General features: G+C 41.4%; 1 protein-coding gene across 3 annotated transcripts in view; it reads left to right on the top strand.

The window, feature by feature from the left end:
- Nucleotides 1–25,518, top strand: part of ap2a1 (adaptor related protein complex 2 subunit alpha 1) — a 208,665-nt gene that overhangs the window by 94,914 nt on the left and 88,233 nt on the right. For all 3 annotated transcript variants that reach the window (XM_084329593.1, XM_084329592.1, XM_084329591.1), the window contains exons 7-9: nt 14,685–14,853; nt 21,852–21,989; nt 22,168–22,350. In XM_084329593.1, coding sequence (XP_084185719.1) covers nt 14,685–14,853; nt 21,852–21,989; nt 22,168–22,350 — 490 coding nt within the window. The remainder of the gene's footprint in view (nt 1–14,684; nt 14,854–21,851; nt 21,990–22,167; nt 22,351–25,518) is intronic.

Below are 25,518 nucleotides of genomic sequence, written 5' to 3'. Positions count from 1 at the left end.
ACACTTAGATCACACAAACACACTTACACTTTATATTTATTGATAAAGGATTTGCACTACAACTCGTACACCTACTGTGAATTGTACCTAAACTGCACCTCGTCCATTTATGCCTTGCACTATATAGTATTGTATATTAGTACACTGCACAGTATTGTATATTGTATGGTAACTACGTCTACGAACATTGTACATATGTCTAAACTGAACACTGTGACCTCTTTTTTTTTCTTCTAATTTTTACTATGTTTTTATTTCATACTTATCTTGTCATGCACAGTCTCTGGAGCGCAACAGTAAGAAGCATTTTGTACAAAAGTATTCTGTACTTCTGTATGACAACTATTAAAGAAACTTGAAACTTGGAATATTCCAGTAAAAGACGATTATTCATAGAATGGTCTAGAATGAACTGTTTTTTACCTCAAAACGGGTGCTTTTCAAAATGCTCTCAAACGGAAATGAAGCGATGGAAAACCAATCTGCTTTGACAGCACTGACTGGAAAAGGATTCTTTGATAAGCGACGGGCAGATTAGACACATAGCCATCATTTAAAACATAGATTAGGCGATATTAAGCGTAACATTGGCGCCGATGGTGGCATTGAAGCGCTACCTCTGGCGCCACCTCGTGGCACTCAAAGTGTTAAGGGGATGCAGACCAGAGAAAGACTTTCGTCTTGTTTACATCAGGGTCCCCCATTTTCAATTCATCATAACATATATGATGTGTCCCGACCCCACTTCTATGTTTCAATAAATTATTTGCATTTAAAACTATTAACGCTGACTCATTCCTTCAGTCCACTCAAATTTATGCTAATATTTCTTGTTGTTTATGATATTAATTGAAAATAGCATATGAGAGTATTATATAGTAATAATAACACATGGTGATATACTAAAAAGCTATTTATAATTTTTGGCTGGTAAAAAATCTGCCTGGCTGGTAGTTTTTAAAATCTAAGTTAATTTTGTTCCCTGGTCTAGAGCATCACTAGAGCAAGGCTAATGTGCCTATTCTGCTACCCAAAACATGTCCCTGCTGTTTTATTCCGCAACGGGTCAAATGCATCTAACCTGCTTTGCAATCCTCGCCATTCCTTTATGCCCACGTCACGTTAAAGATCGAAATGAACGTTACGTTAGCGTAAGCTAACAACAAGCTAACCCAGAGCCATAGGCAGAGAGAAGTGGGGACTGGGAAGGAGGGGGGGGGGGGGGGGGGGGCGGCGTTTTGGAAAGACGATGAAGTCACTAGTCAGGACTCAGGACAGGAGTATATTATAGTAAACTGAGGATTACTGAGGATGGACAGATAATGTTGATATTCAAATATAAAAAAGTTTCGAGAGGAGTGGAAGTTTAAAGACAGACTAGACTACAATATGATGCGGGGGTAGTGAGTTGAAACAGTGTGATTGATTGAAAAGTATATTAACAGATTGCAGAATGGGTACAGTACAGCTCAATACATACATACATTGTTAACACTTTCACTGCCACTCACGAGATATCTCGGGTTTCCGATAGTTATGTTGAAAGCCACTCACGAGATTTCTCGGATTTTATTTATTTTTTCTTCTTTTTTTTAGCGATCTGAAATCATATTGCATCACGCGAGCCTACCCTAGTATACCCGAGCGCCGCCGGCGATCAGATGTGGAAAAAAGCGCCCCCCTATCGTCTCCCAGATGACATAAGGGATTTTGGAATGGACTCAATGAAAATTGATGGGGAAAAAAATCCTGTACTCCACATTTTCCAGTCCACTGATGCAGCCGGGGTTATCACAGTTCATTCTGGAGCCTCTGAGACCCGCGGAATCATGTACTGCACTGTACACACGTTGGATCCATACACTTATCGATTTTTTCGAATGGTGATCAGGAATTGGAATATACCAGTTGGATACCATCTGATGTCAGGTAAGGAATCTATGTTATCAGTGTTAGGATAATCAGACTAATTTTGATGAAGATATAAGCTGTTTTGTGAAATGGGCTCTTTCGGTTTCACTGTAAAAGTCCAAGAGGAAATGAACACGGCGATTATCCGTGCGCGGCTCGAATGTGCTTGCGTGCACGTATAATATTGATCATCTAGCATTTATTTGAAAACGATTCATAAATAGGCCGACAAATATCAACATTCTGGAATATTCCAGTAAAAGACGATTATTCATAGAATGGTCTAGAATGAACTGTTTTTTACCTCAAAACGGGTGCTTTTCAAAATGCTCTCAAACGGAAATGAAGCGATGGAAAACCAATCTGCTTTGACAGCACTGACTGGAAAAGGATTCTTTGATAAGCGACGGGCAGATTAGACACATAGCCATCATTTAAAACATAGATTAGGCGATATTAAGCGTAACATTGGCGCCGATGGTGGCATTGAAGCGCTACCTCTGGCGCCACCTCGTGGCACTCAAAGTGTTAAGGGGATGCAGACCAGAGAAAGACTTTCGTCTTGTTTACATCAGGGTCCCCCATTTTCAATTCATCATAACATATATGATGTGTCCCGACCCCACTTCTATGTTTCAATAAATTATTTGCATTTAAAACTATTAACGCTGACTCATTCCTTCAGTCCACTCAAATTTATGCTAATATTTCTTGTTGTTTATGATATTAATTGAAAATAGCATATGAGAGTATTATATAGTAATAATAACACATGGTGATATACTAAAAAGCTATTTATAATTTTTGGCTGGTAAAAAATCTGCCTGGCTGGTAGTTTTTAAAATCTAAGTTAATTTTGTTCCCTGGTCTAGAGCATCACTAGAGCAAGGCTAATGTGCCTATTCTGCTACCCAAAACATGTCCCTGCTGTTTTATTCCGCAACGGGTCAAATGCATCTAACCTGCTTTGCAATCCTCGCCATTCCTTTATGCCCACGTCACGTTAAAGATCGAAATGAACGTTACGTTAGCGTAAGCTAACAACAAGCTAACCCAGAGCCATAGGCAGAGAGAAGTGGGGACTGGGAAGGAGGGGGGGGGGGGGGGGGGGGGGGCAGGCATGCTCCCTTTCCCTGTGTGTGTGTGTGTGTGTGTGCGTTTGGAAAGACCAGATGCAGTATACCGGTAGTATATTTATAGTACTGAGGATGGACAGATAATGTTGATATTTAAACTTAAAAAATACAATACAATACATATCAAATCAAATCAAATTTATTTGTAAGGCCCGACAACACACGTTAATGTCCCCATGGGCCGGACACGTCTTCTTTAAACAAGTCAAGAAGAAACATGACAAAGTCAAGAACACCATAAGGTCCAACTAATTTAAAATAAATGCAAATAAATAATAGAATGCAAGCACTCCCAGACATACCTCACACGAAGGTAAGGAAAAACTCACTAAAACCTAACTGTTACAAAGGGTCAGATTAAACCGAATATATATATTTATTGCTTGATATCCCTTGTATAATATTTGTATATCGTTTGATATCCCTTGTATATTCTTTGTATATATACACGGAATATCCCTTTACCTGGGTACAAACCAGACCATAATATTCGCTCTCCTATTGGACAGCGACCCCTAGGCGCCAACGACCATACCCCCAATGGCAAGTTCAAAGGCAACGCCAAGGCATGTCTCAACATGTCCAGGTTTGCGCAGTAATACGAGACAGAACTGAGGTTGGCACTAGATAATTCACCTTACGTATAAATACGGCGCAGGTGGAAACGGCAGCAGTTCGTTCATTACTAGTACAGCCTTCACCACGAGTCAACGACCAAGTGAAGTGAGCAACCTTGCGTCTAAATAGAGCACTTAGAACATGTGCGAATAGGATAGTAAAAGTGTCAGAGTTTAGTGAAGTAACGTCAAGTTCAACCTAGTTTAATGTGAAGTATAGTGCACAGGAGAATCTACACCGGCGATTGCAGCACCATTTCTGGTTGGATTATATTGCTTTGGTACCGTTGCCGCTGGAGGAGAGTACCGTGGATTCCACTATCGTTTGGGATTTACCCCCCGTGAGGATCATCACTCGAGCCCGCCTCTAGGAAGAGGCTGGCTGGCTGTCTTCCATGCTGTCGAGCATACTTGGATTACAACTGCTGCTTTGTCTGCCGATCAAGGGAGTATATGTACCGACTCCCGTAGCTGGAGCTTCTTTATTCCTCGTTGACCCAGACTTTGTGCCCGAACATTCCTCTACCCATTCCTCTACCCCCCAGTGTCTCCAGCTGGTACTAGTGTGCCTTATGTAATTGCTATGCTACAGGTGGCGTCAGTTTAGACCCATCTTACTATTCTCATTGACTTGCGCTCTTGACCTACTTTACGTGTGTTCTTCGCCTTACAAGCGCGAGTATAATTCTCAATCTGTAACCTAACGTTGCTTGCTCTGATAATAATAAATACCCTCTAAATAGAACTTTATGTGTCATTGCCGTATTCTTGTGTGGGTGTTCACCATATATATTCATGTACTGTATGGCCAGTAATTAAAGTACATAACTAAGTAGTGGTTTAATAATACCATACTCTCAATACAGTCAGGGAATTGTACCCCTCAGTTACACTAACAATAGGGGAAAAATGCTCCACAGGCAGTGTGGAGGAGAGAAACCTTAGAAGGGCCATTCAAGGGGGGATCTCCCTTCTTAGATGTCGGTGATAGTAGTGTTGCAGACGGACAGTTGGTAAGCATGCACTTGTGTGTAGTGAAACACAGATGAGTGCATGCAATAGCAACTGAACATTTTGAAAAGTTAAAGATAGAGCTGATAGCGATAGCAACTGAACATTTTGAGAGATTAAAGATAGGGCTGATAGCGAATCTATTTGAGGCACAGGGGCGACGCAAAGAGGGTCGCGTCCTCCCCGTCTTACTCACGGGACGTTCAACACTCCGGTCATCGCTCCGAGACAGCCGGAGACAGGGAGATGGGGGGGGGGGGGCGGGGGGCGGCGCAGAGAGGGTCGCAACCTCCCCGACATCATCGCGGGACGTCCAGCACTCCAGTCACCACTACGAGACCGCCGGAGACAGGGAGACAGGAGGGCATGCAGAGAGGGTCGCATCCTCCCGGCCTTCATCGCGCGGCGTCCGACACTCCGGTCAACACTCCGGGACAGCAACTCACAGGGAGACGGGACAGGCGTTAGACAGCTTGCGTGATTGTAGTGGGCGGACATAGCAATAGATACAAGTGGTAAGCATATGTGTGTATAGAGTAGATATATGAAGTAAGCATATTATGTGAATAGAATAGAAGTACTTAACCCAGCAATGAAACCACGTTGACAGACCACGGATAGAAGACTGTAAGGAGCTGATCCGTGGCCTCGTGGTGCACGTAGAGCAGTCTCTGCAATCTTGGCCAAGACCCCGAGACATCCATCACCTAGGACAGCAGGCACTCAGAGAGAAGGGGGGGGGGGGGACAGAGGTTAGAGAGTTCCCATGTTTGTAGTGCTGCGGAAAAGCAGAGATGGGAGAAAATAGACATCCTAACTAAACTAGACAGATTAATCTAAAGGTCAGTCCCTGACCAGGTGAGATCAGGGTAGGTTGAAGGAGAGAGAGAAAAGATGGGTCTTAAGCAGGGATTTAAAAGCTTTGACAGCAGGCGCCCCTGACGACGGCAGGTAATTTGTTCCACAGGTAGGGAGCGCGGTAGACAAAGGCTCTGTGGCCGGCGGATTTCTTTTTAACCCTAGGAATCGATAGAAGCCCCGCATTTTGTGAGCGCAGAGCACGAGCGGGCGAGTATCGAGAGATGAGATCAGATAGATGGAGCGGTGCAAGCCCATTAAAGATTTTGTAGGTGAGGAGTAGCACTTTAAAGTCAGATCGGGCTTTAATAGGAAGCCAGTGTAGGGCGGACAAAACTGGTGTGATGTGATCAAATTTTCTAGTTCTAGTTAGTATCCGTGCAGCCGCATTTTGCACGAGTTGAAGATTTTTGATGCTTGAATTAGGTAGGCCTGAAAAAAGTGCATTACAGTAGTACTAGTCCAGACATGATGAGACAAAAGCATGAATCAGGGTTTCAGCATCAGCCAGAGTTAAAATGGGGCGAATTTTTGCGATATTACGAAGATGGAAGAAGGCAATTTTGGTGACTTTTTATATGTGCATTAAATGAGAGGGAGGAATAAAAAATGAGTATCAAATAGATGTCCTGAAACAGGCCTCTGTGGTTTGGGGGGCCAACAATTAACATCTCAGTTTTATCTGCATTAATGAGTATAAAGTTTTGCGACATCCACTTTTTGACGGCAAGCAAGCAGGCCTCAAGGTTTTGTAATTGGGAGGAATCATTTGGCTTAATAGGTAAATATAATTGGGTGTCATCAGCGTAAAAGTGAATGTTTATGCCAAATTTGTGTATGATATTGCCGAGGGGTAGCATGTAAATTGAAAATAGCAAAGGGCCCAGGACAGAGCCTTGTGGGACACCACATTGCACTGGGAGGGTCTCAGATGTTAAATCATTATAGACCACGCAGTGTGTTCTATCAGTTAAATAAGATTTAAACCAAGCTAGTGCGTGACCCCGAATGCCAACATGATTCTCAAGCCGACCTAGAAGAATCGAGTGATCGATAGTGTCAAAGGCAGCACTGAGATCAAGCAATAAGAGCACAGAAGTATGAATATATTAAATGTATTCATGATCATCATGCAACATAAAACAATTGCAGGAATGGTTTGGGAGAGGAAGGGGTTTTAGGTTGCGTGTTGTGAGTTACTTAAAGTTTAAAGCTAAATATATCAAAACGTGGCACTTTACAGTGAACAGGAGGTCTATTTGTATTAAAAACAATAGATTGTTTTTCATTTAAATGTCTGGAAGAGCTCAAAAATAAAAATGTCAAATAATATTTCCATTGCCTTTTTGTTGTTGATCTAACTGTTACTGATTGTGTTAAATGGGCATATAATATCGTCTCATATCGATCGCAGGCACCTGAATCGAATCGTATCGTATCGTGGCAGACTTTGTGATATCGGAAAATATCGTATCGTTGTCCAAAGAATTGATATCGTATCGTGATGAAACTGGTGATTCCCACCCCTAGTAAGTGCTCGCCACTTGTTGCTGTCCCGGTTATATTTAGTCACTCTGGCAAATGCCTCGGAAACTCATAACTGATGCAGTGCCAAGCCGGTACCTCCCGAGGTAGATGGGGTGCCTTTTCATTGCATCGTATACAGGGTGATGAGTGGTCCTAAGATGCGATGCCAGATTCGTCGTGTTTCCTCACATCACATTTATTTTCTTGCTGCAAATGCGGCACATTGCCTCATCTACATTCTTTGGCTTTTTTCTTCATCAGGCTCAAAGCCAAAGTGTTCCCAAACAGGTGAAGTAACATTCGGTTTAGCTACAAGATCCATGTTTTGATATATATAAACATATTTATAAACCACCAATGCGTTTAAAACTTGACGCATACATCAACTGAGATTATCAACTAACTATATTGACTGAAAGATTCGAGATGCCAACAACAAGGAAAGATCATAAAACGCTTCCAAAACCAAGCGCAGAAGACCCCCCTATGGCCGCGGGACACGTTCGCAAAATCGCTGAGGATATTGACGGGATGTCATCCACCCCAAGTTCAACCCCTACAAATACCTCCTCAGACACGGAATATATCATCCGGGAAATGAAAAATGAAATGGAAAAAAATGGAGAAGACAATAACCGAAAAAGTAGATGCTATCAAAGAATCTATCGAAGGCAAAATAGAAGCGCTAAGGGTGGATGCCGATGCACATATCAAGCGCACCGTGGCACTGGAAATAGGTTTGGAAGAACACCAACAACATTTCGGTCGGATCTACAAAGACGTAGCTGATATCAACGCTAATCTAACGGCTGAGATGAAGGGAAACTACAAAGAACTCAATACGGAGCTCAACGATATAACGGTTGAGCTTAAGCGAATCAATGAAGAACAGAAAGCTAAAATATTCGAGATGGAATATCAAAGTCGCAAGCTGAATATTCGTATAGTCGGTCTGGACGAGTCGGTGAGCTGCGCACACCCTGAAGAGTTTGCGACAGAATTACAGAAAATCCTGGGACCAGCGATCCTTCCTGAGACCTACAAGCTCAGAGTTACTGAATGTTTTCCCCGTTGGGCTTCTATTATTGTGGACATATTGGATTCAAAATTGGAACGATACAGAGAAGATGAACATGGCGTCGAAGTGATCCTTATTTTAAGAGTATGGAATTCTAACAACATTCCAGAACATACTGGAACATTCTATCACTGTAAAAACGACATATTGGAATAATCTAGAACAGTGGTTCTCAAACTTTTTACACCAAGTACCACCTGAGAACGTAGCTGGCTCTCCAAGTACCACCATATGACCGGCGTTAAAATACAGTCTATTCAGCTATGCACAGTTCACGCAGGAGGCAAATGTATTCCTAATACCATTATTTATTGTTAACTTTTGTCAGACACAGCCACAATGTACAAAGGGATAGCACTAGAACTAGCAAACGCTTCCACACAACTCATACAATGCAAGGGGCATTGAGAACACAATAACTAACATTCTCACATGGCAAGTGAGAAAATTAAGAACAACTGTATTTCAGCAAATGTACTTAATTCTCTCTCTATCTCTCTCTCTCTCACACACAGCAAGCAATTGTCCGTCATTCTCTCTCACACTCTCTCACACACACACACGCACACAATTATTTTGTTACAAAAACTTAATTTCCTGCATTCTGGTGCAGGAATTTTTGAATTTTTACCCTTTAAATGCCAGTGTTTGTGATGGGCATCACAAATTATTGTTAAAAAAAACACACAAAAAGTAAAATATTTACAATATATCAAATGCAAAGTACATTTTTCTGGGGGGGATTATTACAGGCTAGGCATGTGTCAATGATTAGCAGCAACACATATTTTTATGGATTTTTTGTAATGTCAGATTTAACACAAACTCTTTTCAGAAAAGTGGGAGTATTTCATTTTTTATCTGACATTACAAGAAATCTAAAAATAAATGGTTATGATCAGGGCTGAAGTTCAATTAAAGATTTATGACTGTTTAGACTGCATTACTCTCTGTCACAGTGATCTCCTGGTTGTTCCCCACTTAGATTATCTAACTATCGCGCTGCCGCAACCAGAAACACTGGCCTGGCCTGCTTCTAAGTTCAGTGGCCTGACTGCAATTTTTTTTTTTTTTTTTTTTTTTTTTTTTTAGCTTTTTTGGAAATGTTTTCAAGTACCACCAGCAGTACCACCAAGTACCACTAGTGGTACGCGTACCACAGTTTGAGAACCACTGATCTAGAACATCTAAAACATTCTTTGATATAGGGAACATTCTGGAATAACAGCAATACATGGCCAGACGTACAGCCAGAAGCCCTTCGGGGGAATAATCAACAGCATCTAGCTGCAGAATCACAGACCCACCACAGCAGCGACCGGCTGAGGACCGGTGGGCCCATATCGGAATAACATTTTTCACAACGGATCATCGCCCACCCATGGCCAGGGGAAATGCTGCATATACGTATTTATAAACTGCTTTTTATTAATTGGAAATATTCCACTACTTCTTCAATTTATACTATAGGTGTTTAAGCATATCAAAGCTCTTTAAAGATCTAAGTTAATGTTCTCCTTTTATTTCTTTTTTCTTCTCTTTTCTATGATTTATTGAGGTTCTCTTTTCAGCTCAATACCTCCATATTATTCTTGGGTTATTATAAATTACTCAAGTTCTTATAAAATGTAAGTGATTATGGCATGATAATTGAAGCTTATTTTTGGTCTTTATTTTTATCTTATTTTAATTTTAATTTAACAGGAAAGTGGCCAAGCCACAGTTGACATTCTACTTATGGTAGAATTTAGAATGTTAGATCCTATGGTATACATAGGAATGTTAAGGATAATTGGATCATTCTGGGATATCCGGTGGTTTAAGGGAGGGAGTTATACGGGTAGGTTGTGTTCATGGAACACAGTCCTGTACGATTCTCGGTGGGAGGGGGGAATAGGGGATTTTTATTTGTACATATATATGTTTTTAAGCTCGGCTCTCAACGGGACCTCAATAATTGGATGTACATCTATTGTAGCTTCGCACTCCAGAAGCATTACCAACAACTACATAACAACATGTATAGATTATGGCTAGTTTGAATATAATGATCTGGAACACTGGTGGAATAAATAATCAACACAAACGCAAAAGCGTGCTCACACTGATGAAAAAAGAACAGGTGGACGTGGCTCTGTTAAGCGAAACGCACATTTTAGAGAGACAGATTCATTATTATCACACATATCATAGCATTAGTCACTCTTCCTTTGGAACAAGAACTCGGGGAGTAGCCATAGTCGTTAGACGGAAATTGAATATTGAATTGAAGGGAGTATGGTCTGATGCAGATGGTCGGATAACTATAGCTAAGATTTTACACAAGAACAGGAAAATAGCGCTGGTAGCGGTATACGCCCCAAATTTATACGAAGTTAATTTCTTCACTACACTTACCGGAGTAATGTTAGACCTTCCCGAATACTCATTTATAATTGGTGTGGATTTTAATGCCATTTGGAATCCAAGGATGGACAAATCAAACCCCTCCTTCTCCAGCGAACAAAAAAAATCATCAAATGCATTAAAGGATTGGTCGAAGATTACAGGTGTAAATTACTTATGGCGATCACTTAACCCCACGACCCGGAAGTACTCCTGTCGATCTGCGAGATATAACACTTTTTCCAGAATAGATTACATTTTTACATCCCCGAGACTATTTGATAACTACGATGTGGAAATGACACCCAATGCACTATCAGATCACTGTTATTTACTCCTAAAAGGAACATTTGGTATACTATCAACCCGAGCCCCAAGATGGCGATTTAACACGATGCTGCTCAATAACAAGGAATCCATTACACAAATCAAAGAAGCTCTTACGGTATTCCTTCGGATGAATACGAATACGGTGCAGGACCCGAGAATATTATGGATGACGACAAAGGGAATGATCAAGGATTTCACTGATAGCTTTTCCTCCCAAATACGCAAGAATCGATGCTCAAAACTGGATGAACTGGAACCGCTTTACTCAACGTTATTTAATTCTTTACAATACAACAACTCGTTCGACTGGAAAATCAAGTCAATATACTAAAAAAAGAGATTAACGCCATATATAGACAACAATCTGAAATGCAAATACGCAGCACAAGACAACGGCAGTACTCCCAAGGTTCCAAACCAAGTCACCTATTAGCTATGCGATTAAGAGTCGACGCAAAATTTGCAGATATAACTACCATTAGAGCACAACAAGGACTTGTTACAGAACCCAAAGAAATAAACACGACATTCAAAGAATTCTACTCCAACTTATACAAATCAGATACAACCTTCGATCCAAACAAAATGGACACATATCTTAATCAAATTAACCTCCCTAAACTTTCAGAGGATGACGCTAAACAGTTAGAAACACCGATCACACTAGATGAACTTAGGGAGGCCATATCTGAAATGCAAAGTGGTAGGGCTCCTGGAAGAGACGGTATCCCACCAGAAATGTACCTCTCTTGTTGGGACATAATTGGACCCTTATTACTAAATATGATTTTATACTTATACTGTCAAGGAGGGGAACTTCCATAAGAATGACAATATTGCACTCATAACAGTCCTCCTTAAAAAAGACAAAGACCCCACCGAGTGCGGTAGTTATAGACCTTTAAGCCTCCTCGGAACCGATATCAAACTGTACTCTAAGGTATTAGCCATCAGACTACAAAAGCATATGACGTCTTTAATTCATCCGGACCAAACTGGCTTCATAAGAGGTCGCTTGATCACTGATAACATAAGACGATTACTACACGTACTAGATGCCAACAAGGAAGACAACACACCTTACTGTCCCTGGATGCAATGAAAGCTTTTGACAGGTTGGAATGGTCGTATCTATGGGCAGTATTAGAAAGGATGGGGTTAGGAAAAGGATTCATTGATATGATTAAAGTATTATACAAAGACCCATCGGCCATGATTACAACGGGTACAATCATCTCCAAAATCTTTCCGGTATCACGCTCAGCCAGACAGGGTTGCCCTCTTAGTCCCGGACTATTCGATCTATCATTAGAGCCTTTAGCACAATATATAAGACAATCCCAATCCATAGAACCAATCATAATCAAGGGCACACAACACAAAATTAGTTTATATGCGGACAACGTAATACTGTTCATGCAAAACCCCAACACCGCATTGCCTCATCTTCTCAAGCTGATTGAGGACTTTGGAGATCTATCGGGATTTAGGATAAATTGGCCGAAGTCGGCCTTCCTCCCACTTAACGCCCCTGCAAAAAGAAATATAACCCTCCCAAAAGAGATACAGATGGTAAAACACTTTAGATGTTTGGGAGTTGAGATATTCCCCACCATAAGCCAAACGGTGAAGCACAATTACATAAAAATCCAAAACAAAATCAAATACGACCTTGTCAGGTGGTCGAAACTTAAAAACTCAGTACAGGCACGGATATCAATAGTCAAGATGGACGTCCTACCTAGAATCAACTTCTTCAGCTCAATGCTACCGTTACCCCCTCCAAAGGGTTACTGGAAAGAATTACACTCCTCCACATACAAATTTATTTGGAATAACAAACCACCACGTATAAAAAGATCCACCGCACAGAGAAACAAAGCAGACGGAGGTATGGCATTTCCAGATTTCTACCACTACTTTAAGGCGTACACTTTAAGACCACTAACAACATGGTTTGATCCCCAAGCATTAGTATCCTGGAGAAATTTAGAAGAAAATATAGTAGCTCCACATAGGCTGAAGGGCATAGTATACACCAAATTACCAATTAAGCAATGCGAACGGAAATTTGGCCCCATAATCACTCATGCGATCCGGATATGGCGCGAAACACAAAAAAAATATTCTACCCGACATAAATGGCATAATCATACTCCCTTATTCAATAACAATGCACTCTTGATAGGAAAACAACCTATAAGATTCCCTAGATGGGAAAAGCAAGGCATACACTCATTAGGAGACGTTTTCAACAAACAGGGTTTTTGTAGTTTCAATGAAATACGCAATTTTTTTATCTCACCAAGTCCACATATTATTTTTACGCACAGTTATTGGCATGTTTGAAGGCTCACAGTGTTCCATTAAATATACCAATTGTACACCACAGATACCACAAATTTTTCTATGAAAGAGACATCGAGAGGTTTTGTATCGGATCTTTATCATCAATTACTAACGGCCTCGTATGAAAACCTCCATCTAGACTTAGTCTGGAGGAGGGATATACCAGACCTGGAGACAGACTTTGACTGGCAAGAGGCCTGGCCAAATGTACGACTTGCATCAAGTAACCCGTACCATCAACAAATCAATCTTAACTATATTCACAGGACATACTTAACTCCTATAAGACTGAACAAAATGGGTCTTAAACAAGACTCCAAATGCTCCCTATGTATAAATGGGGACGAAGGGACATTTATGCACATGTACTGGGACTGCCCACCAGTTAAGATATTTTGGAAAGAAGTGACCCAGCAATTAGTAAATCTCTTAACTCTGGATATACTTGTACACCCCTCTGTATTACTGCTAAATGATGTCTTTGAGCATGCAGCACCTCCACAGCTAAAGAGATTGGTTTTATCCGGTATCACAGTGGCTAAAAAGCTGATAGCATCACGATGGTTTCAACCGGAAAAAATGTGCCGGAAGGTCTGGACTCTTACATATCTCGATGTGATTTATCAAGAAATATCTACAGCAAGAATTTTGGGTCTCAATGAATCCAAAATGACATTGTGGTTAGAAGTGGTGGAGAGAATAAAAGCTAGCATATAATGGTAGTGTCTGGTTAGGAACAAGTTATAATGTTTGGATTATCCAATGGGGGGTCCGGGAGGGGGGGGTTCGAGCTGGAGCATATGTATGTAGGTTTTTAGATAACAGGTATTAGGGGTATATCCTGTATAAGACATTTGACTAAATGGTAATTTCATTGGATATGCACTGAATTAATGCTTGTATATCTTATCGTGTGTTGTCATGTTTGTTTATATGTCTGTTTAAAAAATAATAAAAAAATAAAATACAAAAAAAAATATCCATGTTTTGAGTTGATTGAAGAGCAGAATTCAAAGCGAAAACTTTCCGTATAGCAGCAACGCACGTTCTGGGGTTCGATCAGAATGTTAACTGCACAACTGCGAGTGGAAACTTTCGAACACATGGTGTGAAGAAAATAGGCTATACACAATTATAATAATTATTATAAAAAATTCAATTAAAAAAAACAGTGGTGATGCGGTATTCAGCTTAACTCTGTGTGACTCTGTGTGACATGATAGCGGTAATGCGGTAACCACGGAAGCCCTAACCTATAGACCTCTCATGGCAGAGCCTGAGGTGTGGCCTGCAAATCAGACCAAAACAAAAACATTTGAACATTACAATGTAAGTACATGTTTTGGCCAGCTGCACATAGCCAGTCGGCTCTTTGGCTACACCGCTAGCGGTGCTACCCTCGGCACCACTTTCAAGTTTGAGTTTTCACTTTAGAGTGACCATCCACCACTGCTCTAACAAACCCCTCCCACCTTCCCCCAGTGAGCCCAACCTGCTGGTGCGGGCCTGTAACCAGCTGGGTCAGTTCCTGCAGCACCGGGAGACTAACCTGCGCTACCTGGCCCTGGAGAGCATGTGTACGCTGGCCAGCTCAGAGTTCTCCCATGAGGCCGTCAAGACGCACATCGAGACAGTCATCAATGCACTCAAGGTATGTCGTCATCATTGGCCAGTCAAAACACGCATATGTAAGGTGCAGGCCTGTGGAGTCTGGAAAGGATGGGGGGGAAATATTTTTTTTTATCATTTATATCTTTGTAAATGTATGGAAAAACGAAAATACTTGCAATAGTGCTACAAAATGCTTCCCCTGAAAGATATGTTGCTAAGTAAATGTTGCTAACATATAGTCAAAGGTATAAAACGGGTATATTCAAAGTCTGAGACATCGAAAATATTGAGAAGAAAGCGGAGACACACCACATTTTGAAGGCCTCATTTAACCACATATGCATTGAGCAAAAATGTGGCTAGTTTTGCACAACACGCCTGACGATTGCATACCCAAAGTAATTAGCTATTTATTATACTTTATACATGCATGAGTCTGGTCTCTTTTGAAAGGAAACATTCTGATCTTTCTTCCACAACAAAGAAGAATCACTCCGAGTGCTAATGAAATGGAGCTAAAGCGGTTTGAACACACTGAAGTAAACTACTTACATTTCTTTTTACTTGTTGCCAGATGCCTGTTTTTAAGTTCCAGCTGAGAGGTAGGAGCTTTATAACAATCCCACAGAAAATGTGTGTTTTACAAAGGTTTTTGTAATGTGTGTACCCGCGTTAATTCGGCATGATTATCCAAAATGGCCACCCACTTCCATTGACTATAGTCAAAACAAAGGACTTCCCTGACTTCTTCTTCCCCTTTCTCGTTGCAATCAGCCCCTGCATGGGATAGCGTTGGCTCCAGAATTTCATTGGCTACAAAGGTGGTCACTGGTTAATTATCTTCACCATCAGCAGTGACTGGTGTCATGTACAAAGGTCTGATGACCATATAAATATACCTGGAGCGGGCTGTACATGAAACCAGCCCGTCCAGTAAGGTGCTTTAGCACAGGTCCCGGTAGGCAAGAAACAAACCAATGCGTTTTTCCAAAAAGTAAATGATATTTATTATATAATGAAAAAGGGGAATAAAACCCACAACAAGTTGACAAACAGGGAAAAAGGTAAGGGGAGAACAAACTGGTAATATGATAAACGCAAGTATCGGCAAAGGCCAACACAGTATAAAGTTCCACACGGGGGAACGGTGGCAAAAATGGCCTAAAGGCCAACAATATATATATACCCCCTTAACACATTCTGTGCCACGCAGTTTGCCCATCTTATACCACTCTCTGCCAGTGCTGTAAGCCTATGGAGTCGCTCACCTTCTTTGCAGAGCTATAACTTTTTAAATATTATAGCTATATCGACATTACTATGGCCCATTCAACATCGGGTATCTATCGTTCCGGATGTGGGAACGTTGTATTTTTCCATTCATACATTGTTGTGTTAGTAGTGTACCGTCGTGAATATAAGTATGTTTTTAGACTGTAGAGCAGTTATTCCTAGAACGCGAGTTATAGGCCCAGACGCATATTATACATAATCAATTGGCGTTTTGTTCCTATACACGCTATATTAAAAAATTCAAATGCATATGCTCGGTATACATTATGCTCCATCATCCGTGAAGGAAAGGGGGGGGGGGGGTCATTTATGATTCCTTGATTGTTAGTAACGGCTTTCCTTAGTACGACATCATACGTTGATCGGATGGATTGCAATGAAATAAATTGACAATCAAGCTGGAATTAACGTTAGATTCCTCTTACCTGTGGCCGATGAGTCTGGAGAAGAAAAACTCCAATTATTTGATTTTGATCTGCTAGATCCATTTTCCGTTTGTATGACGCAATAAACGCCGAAAGCATATTGATTCTTGCGTCTCGAAAGCGATCAAATGCACTTGAGTGTTTGTCTTGATCAACATAACAAGATAGCGCTGCCGGAGGATTTTCCCCGATGCACAGAGCGCCACATCCGGTTTAGAGTGGAGTGCAACTCGCCCAAAATCCACCAGGCGGTGGTATTGAGGCGTTGAAATATCAGACAGGGTCCAGCTGGATCCCGGAGCCTTCCTGGATGAATTATGAATGCCAATAGCGAAAAAGGAAATAACTATCATAAAAATTAGTAAACTCGTTGTTGACGTTATTACCTGGCGGGCAATAACGAGTAAACTCGTTTTTGGTGCAGGATGTGTTAATAGGGGTAGCCGGCACAGAGGCCAACAATATATATGTATAGTAATCCCTTAATAGGGAAGAATAGGCACAGAGGCCAACAAGATATATTATTCCACACAGTAGTGAAAAATAGGCACAGAGGCCAAATATATATAGAATCCCACACGGGAAATTCATACAAAGTGGTATATAACAGGTGACCTCACATTCCACTCTGGACAGTGGCAATGACGGAATGAGGCGCCTGTATGTGTGGAACCAGGCAGACTATAACCACTCGTCCGTGCTGACTGCCCGCAGGTGCCACTCCTCAATCAGCCCAATTAGCAAGACGAGTGGCATCTGGGAAGGGGAGAAAGAAAAAGGGATCAAAAGGGTGACACACACCATATACAAATAACACATGTTACATACTAACCTGATGTTTACATGGTGTTACAAATATGGCAATATAGAAGCGAACCCAGTGCGTGAGCAAAACATTATTACCTATTAACCTCTTCCACCCGTGGAATATTTTCTGAAAATCTGCCTAAAATATATACCTAGGTAAATGGAATATTGCTCCACTTCTACAAGGGCCATTTGCATATTCTTGGTATCTAGGGACATCTACGGACCTCAGGCAATGTATTCTCAGTGTCAGAAATATTGTGTCTTACTAGGCTTGCTTAACACATTGACCGCCAAAAACGGCTTATGACGTGTTTGCTGGCCATGCTAATTCTGCCAGACCACGCTGTACGACGTTATTGAGATCATATTTCATTTTTTCGCCATGGCATTCATAATTCCTCCACCCAGCCTCTGCTGATACAGTGGGACTCTGCACAACAGTGCAATGCCTCAATACCGCCGCCTGGTGGATGATCGGGCGAGTTACAACCGGAAGTGGATCTGGTGATCTCTGTGCATCTGGGAAATCCGTCCGGCAGTCACATATCGTTGCGGGACTATAGACACACACTGGCGTGCAATGGATCGCTGCCATAACTCAATAATCGATATGATTTGGGCGTTTATTGCGCCATACAAACCGGAAATGGATCTAGTCGATCGACGTCAAATAAGTCGGATCTTTTTCCTCCAGTCTCATCGGCGAACGGTAAGAGGACAGTAACGTTACTTTCAGCTTGATTGTTTATTACTACATAAAGCATTTACTGACTATCACGGAATTATAAACGACCCCCCCCCCTTTCATCCGCGCATGATTAATCATAACGTATACGATCATGTACCATTGAATTTTTTAATATAGCGTGTATCGGCAATAAACGGCAGCTGATAATCTATATATGCGTTTATGCCTATAACTCACGTTCTATGAATTACTGCAGAAAACGATAAAAACATACTTATATTCTAGAAGCTATTTTTGGAAGAATCTATGAATGAAAAAGTATAACGTTCCTACATCCTGAACGATAGATAATCGATGTTGAATGGGCCATAGTAATGTCAATTTAGCAATACAATTTAAAAAGTTATAGCCCTCCAAAGAAGGTGAACATCTCCATAGGCTTAGACTGGTGGCAGTGAGCATACATTGATGGATAGAAGCGTGGCAGTCAATGTGTTAAATTGTGATTAAACAAAGGAGATTATGAATTATGATTTTTCTTTGCATCTTTGACAGTGAATAACACCATGCTAATAATGACCAAACATTAACTCATTCAGAGCAACGCCCCTTTGACCATATTGCCAGTAAGGAAGTCAATGGGAGGTTTGGGAAATTTGCGAACGCCTAAACTATATCTTAAATTATGGCTATGGGTCTAAAACACCCTTTGCGTATCAATGACTTGCTTGCAGTCAACATGTACGAAACGGATAGTTTTTTCATTGGTACATTTCCGTTTTATACCGTTTTGAATACGAGTATAGTTTTGGAGATTTTCGAGAATTCCAGAGAAATTCCGCGATAATAGCCCTTTACTGATTTATGAATCGTTTTCAAATAAATGCTAGATTATCGATAGTATATGTGTACTTATCCACGCTAGAGAAGCGGGCTGAAAAAGCGATTATCCATGCCGTGGATATGCCTAACGTTACGCACACACGCTGCGATGGCGGAGAAAAAAACATCTGATTACCCCAAGACTGGTAAAATAGAGTCCTTACCTCACATCAGATGTTCTGCTAAAAGATTAATCCAATTCCTGATCGCCATTCCAAATATTGATCGCGTTTATTGATCCAACGTTATAGCACCAAAACACATAATCCACGCTGCTCTGAGTGTCCTCAGTCCATCTGTTATAATGATACTGCATGCCCGAGAAGTAAAACCTGGACCGGACTTATTTTTTGATGCACAGTCCCACCCAATCCAATCCAATGATGTGCAATACCATCCGGGAGACGATAGGGGGCGGTATTTGTCCTTTTCGAGCTCAGACCCATTCCCAATGATAACGTCGGGCTGGATGGATGACAAATTAATGGATATTGCTAATAAAAGAAATAACAATTAAAACCCGAGCTTCCCACCCCAATTGCGTTAGTATGAACGACCTGCCAAGCTGGTAGCAATGCCGAGAGCTGGGCTCGAACCCAGCATCTCCTGCATTAGTGGCGAGTGCTTTGCCCACTGCGCCACTTAGCCGCCCTAAATAATAATAATTTTTTAATAGTCTAGTTTATAGCGCCGCTGCAGAATGCATATAGGGTAAGCACTGGATTTAGTATCACCAGGCGTGCATAAGAACAGATAATGAAATCTACTGTAATCTACTGTACTTTTTTATTTTTATATAATATACATGCGGTTGTGACATGTTTATGATAATACTTGAATACGTTTGAAATAAAAATCGCTACTTTTATACAACATTTATGACCAGATGTCATTTGCGGTCCGCCAATGGACCGCACGGGTGGAACAGGTTAACCAACATCAGATTAGTACCCCCAGACCTCAGAAGCGCATCTCCAGCCATAACATCTATGGCTCCGACAGCTAGCAACGTTCGGTTCATATCGATACTCTTATTTTGAAAATCCCGTGGAGTCGACTCTTATCCGCTCGGCTCACAGCACAGCAGTAGCGTCTGGAACGCGGACATTGCAACATAGCAAGGCTAGTGTGCCTATTTTGTGACCCAAAACAAGTCCCTGCTGTTTTATTCCGCAACGGGTCAAATGCATCTAACATGCTTTGCAATCCTTGCCATTCCTTTATGACCACGTTATGTTAAAGGCCGAAATTAACGTTACGTTGGCGTAAGCTAACACCAAGCTAACCCTCTTCAGAGCCATAGAGAGAACAGCAGACGGGCATAGTGAGGGGGGGGGGGGGCAGGCATTCTCCCTTCTGTGTGTGTGTGTGTGCGTGTTTGAAAAGATCAGATGAAGTCAGACGATTATAATATATTGATAGTAAATGTACTGAGGGTGGACAGATAATGTTGATATTTAAACATAAAAAATACAATACATAATAAATGTATTCATGATCATCATGCAACATAAAACAATTGCAGGAACAGTTTGGGAGAGGAAGGGGTTTTAGGTTGCGTGTTGTGAGTTCCAAATAGGGCTGACCCCTATTAGTCGAATAGTCGACTAATCGATCGAAAGGAGCCGTAGTCGAATAAAAAAAGTTTTTTTTATCATTCTTTCCAAAAGAAAAGAGGCCTAGAAGCGTGGCTAACGCTAATGGCACACATACCAGAGGCTAACTGCCTAAGAAAACAGGCACAGAGGCACTGAAAGAGGATTTCACCCATCTAATGAACACACTAGACTAGACAAATATCAAGATGTATCCATCAGTGGACCAATTGCATGCTTTTGCAGAGGACAAGAAGCCTTCCGTCGACTCCTTCAGACATTAAGCACCCCCACAGTCCAAATGGGCTTATGAAGTTATGATATCGTCTCATATCGATTGCAGGCACCTGCATCGTATCGTGGCAGATATTGGCAAATATCGTATCATTGTCCAAAGAATCGATATCGTATCGTGATGAAACTGGCGATTCCCACCCCTAGTAGAGTCCATACATCCAACATCAAATCCCATAATTCCTTACACGTAACATGTCTGGCTGTGTGACGTGAACTTGTCAGCATGAAAATGACAGCCAAACATGGCACTGCAACTAAATAACACAAATACAATAGGCACATTTGTGACTGTTACAAATATAACACGTTGTATACTTGTGCTACAAGATTTTGGCCTGTGCTACAAAACTATCAACCTCTGTAGCACCAGTGCTATGTGCAAAAAAAGTTAACGTACAGCCCTGCTATTATACATCTGGGCTAAAAACACCAACGGATTGTGGTCAGTGTAAACCAGCACCGGAATAGAGCTGGACCCCACGTACACCTCAAAATGCTGGAGGGCGAGGAGCATCGCCAGCGTCTCCTTCTCGATGGTGGAATAGTTAAGCTGATGTTGCTTGAACTTCACAGAGAAGTAGCAAACCGGGTGATGCACGTCGCTGTAACAACACCGCACCAGCCCCAGCAGCACTCGCGTCGACCTCCAGCTGAAAAGGAGACACAAAGTCAGGGGCTGGAGCGGTGTTGTTACAGGACCCGACCAAACCGGACGTGGTCACTTGTGCGAATGGCTTGTCAAATGACGCTCGTCAGATGTTTCGTCTTGTAAATTGAGACTGGAAGCACGCAATAGGTTAAGTGGGGTGACGATCGAAAGGTGGCAAATTCAACTATCCAACAATGTATTGGTTGATGGGCGAAAATGCAGCCTGGAGCCAACAGACGAAGGCAAAGTGCCGCGAGTGCGTGACGACCCGCCACCGGGCCATCCGATGCTTAAGCGGTTAAAACAACTTGCTATAGCAATTTCCTAACAACTGAGGTCTGGAAAAGTCGAAGTTTGAAAATCTTCAATCTCTCTCTTTCTCCACTCTTCCTCCGTCAGACGGAGAGGGATGTCAGTGTTCGTCAGAGGGCCGCTGACCTGCTCTACGCCATGTGTGACCGTAGCAATGCCAAGCAGATCGTTTCCGAGATGCTCAGCTACCTGGAGACGGCCGACTACTCCATCAGAGAGGAGATGGTGTGTGTGTCTGTCTGTGTGTTGTATACATCATGGAGCATGTGTGCAAGTTAATTATTGCCGTCCCGCTCTGTGTAATAAATAAAATGTATTACGAATCAAATCAACTTGATTTTCCCAGTCGTTTTATGGTGGTAGATTCCGCCAGTGAGCAGATCCACTGCACTCCCTCCCCCAGGTGCTGAAGGTGGCCATCTTGGCGGAGAAGTATGCCGTGGACTACTCATGGTACGTGGACACCATCCTCAACCTCATTCGCATCGCCGGCGACTACGTCAGCGAGGAGGTGTGGTACCGCGTCATCCAGATCGTCATCAACCGCGACGACGTGCAAGGCTACGCCGCCAAGACCGTGTTCGAGGTAGGATCGCCAGCCACGCAGCTGAAGTCGGGTCACTGTGTTCTAGTCACGGATAGTGGGGCTATGGTATCATGTGAAAGGAAAAATGTTTTTCAAAAGTTTTATATGTGAGAAACTAAAGATGATGATACAGGGACAGTAACACATTTTGATGGCAATTGATCATTCATCCAATCTTTATTTAATCTCGAAAGATCATTGAGAGCAAGCTCTCATTTACAGTGACGTCTAGAGGTACAATACATAATAGATATAGAATATATAACATATATAATTCTATATAACAATATAGAAACAAAAGTCGATCAATTAAACCATTTTAATTAATTACAACAACTACAGACTGAGGTGAATGGCTGGCTATTAAAGATTTAAACTGACCAATAGATACTAAAGTATTGAGTTTTAAAGTGCATCGTAAAACAGGGGCACAGAAGCTAAAAACTGATTTTCCTAACATTTATCTATCCAAGCTAGTTAGGTGTCAAGCAAGTTTCAGCATCATCCATTCAGAAACATTTGAGAATACAGGGTTCCCGCAGGGTCTTAAAAAGTATTTGATATAATCTTTTGAACTTTTGGCCTTCAAAAGATCTTAAATATAATTTGTATGTGTATTGTTTCAAGTTCAAGTTTCTTTAATAGTTGTCATACAGAAGTACAGAATACTTTTATACAAAATGCTTCTTACTGTTACGCTCCAGAGACTGTGCAAGATAAGTATGAAATAAAATAACATAGTATAGCATGTAAATTAGAAGTAAAAAAATTAGGTCACAGTGTTCAGTATAGACATATGTACAATGTTCGATGCAGAATAGACGTAACTGAGTTACCATATAATATACAATATACTATGCAGTGTACTAATATACAATACTATATAGTGCAAGGCAGAAATGGGATGAGGTACAATTTACAGTAGGTGTACGAGTTGTAGTGCAAATCCTTTATCAATAAATATAAAGTGTGTGTGTGATCTAAAGTGTGGAGAGTGGGTGCTGCAGTGTGTTGTTTGTTTAAGTGAGTGTGTGCGTGTGGGTGTGTGTGCTGTGTGCATTTGATGGTTGTTGCATAGTGTTTATTGTTCGTTTAGCAGCCTGATGGCCTGGGAATAGAAGCTTCTTCTGAGTCTTTCTGTGCTCGCCTTAAGACTCCGGTATCGCTTGCGTGACCGCAGCAGTTCAAAGGTTTACGAAGTTAATTCTATGTTGCGATTTTCACTATTTTCTCAGAAACTGAGAAGTAAACCGATTTGTACAGCATAACCAGTTAGTGTTTCAGTCATTTACCTCTTAAGCCCTAGCCCTATTTTCTGAAAATCCGCCTAAAATACATACCTAAGTAAATGGAAGATTGCTCCACTTGCATGTTCTTGGTATCTAGGGATATCTATGGATCTCAGGGAATGTATTCCCAGTGTCAGAAATATTGTGTCTGTTACTAGGCTTGAGTAAATTGTAATGAACCAAAGGAGAATATAATTATACATTTTTTTAAGATTATGTTTTTGGTAGATTCTTTTTGCTTTATTGGACAAGTCCGGCAGAGAGGAAGGATGGGAGGAGATTAGGGGGGAAGACATGCGGAAAAGGTTGCCGGGTCCGGGAGTCGAACCCGGGACGGCAGCGTTGCACCACAGTGCGTTACCACCCTGACGCCCCGATTATATAATTGTTTTTATGAATAACACCATGCCTCTGAGCTCATTCAGCACCTTCTGTACAGAAAAATTTAAGCAAATGAATAAAGTGAAGATGATTAATCAGAAGGTTTTGTAGATACAGTACTGAATTCTGCCATCCGGACCATGCAATTTGAAATATGATTATAGAATATCAGGCCTATAAATGACCTTATTATAGCCAAGGTCTATGGATCGGGCCAAATCTCCCCTTTCCAATGGCAGAGTTCAATCTGGATTTACCGTACTTTTCGCACTATAAGCCGCACCTGACTATAAGCCACAGCAGCTAAATTGAATGATGTGTACATATATAAGCCGCACTGGACTATAAGCCGCATGTGTTTTTATTGTTTAATTACCATATGTAAGGAGTGGAGCCTGCGGCTTCATTTAACTCAACACGGGAAACCTCACCCGACACGGAAAGGATTGACGGATTGATTGCTCTTTCTCGATTCTGTAAGTGGTGGTGCATGGCCGTTCTTATATTGAGCTTTAAGTTCCCACCTCTACAGAGAATGACTCCCATTGGGACACAATACTGTCGGACAAATAACATTAACTCATTTACAAGTTGTATTAAGTTTAGCAAATAAGGGAACAGATAAATAACATTTCAATGCAGTAAAAAAAGCAATATTTCGGGTTTTGTCCACAAAAGCTGCACCGTTATATAAGCCGCAGGGTCGAACAATGGGGAAAAAAGCAGCGTCTTATAGTCCGAAAAGTACGGTAGTATCACCAGGGCCCAGGAGTTCAAAACATTGAATCCCTATTGATTGATTGATTGTTTGAAATGTTTAATTAACAGATTGCAGAATGGGTACAGTACAGCTCAATACACACTTGTTAAGGGGATGCAGACCAGAGAAAGACTTTCGTCTTGTTTACATCAGGGTCCCCCATTTTCAATTCATAATGAGTTGAAATGAATGAATACAAATCTGATCCAATCAGATAGGGATTACAAGTTTTGAACTCCTGGGCCCAGGCGTGCAGCAAAAACCGCGAATGAAATCTACTGGACTTCCGGAATAGCCCGTCCATGGAGTAGTCGCATGTGACAGAGCTGCTCACCCGTTTTCTTTTATTTTCGTTTTAAAAACATATTTATATACATACCACCAATGCGTTTAAAACTTGATGCATATATCAACTGAGATTATCAACTAACTATATTGACTGAAAGATTCGTGATGTCACCGAAGAAAGAAAACCCAAAACGAAAACCAAGTTCAGAGGACCTGCCTATGGTCGCGGGATACGTGCGTAAAGTAGCAGAGGATATTGACGAGATGGCCTCCTCCTCAACCGCTATAAACACCTCCGCAGATACAGAACATATCATCCGGGAAATGAAATGAATGGATGATATAATAATAATAATAACTGAAATAGCCGAAAAAGTAGATGCTATCAAAGAATCTATCGAATGCAATATCGAAGGGTGGCTGCCGACGCACATATTAAGCGCACCGTAG

Source organism: Notolepis coatsorum (assembly GCF_963971535.1).
Source record: "Notolepis coatsorum genome assembly, chromosome: 14".
In the NCBI taxonomy this organism is placed as follows: Eukaryota; Metazoa; Chordata; class Actinopteri; order Aulopiformes; family Paralepididae; genus Notolepis; species Notolepis coatsorum.
Note: the sequence above shows the minus strand (reverse complement) of the source record. Positions and strands in the feature narration are given on the sequence as shown.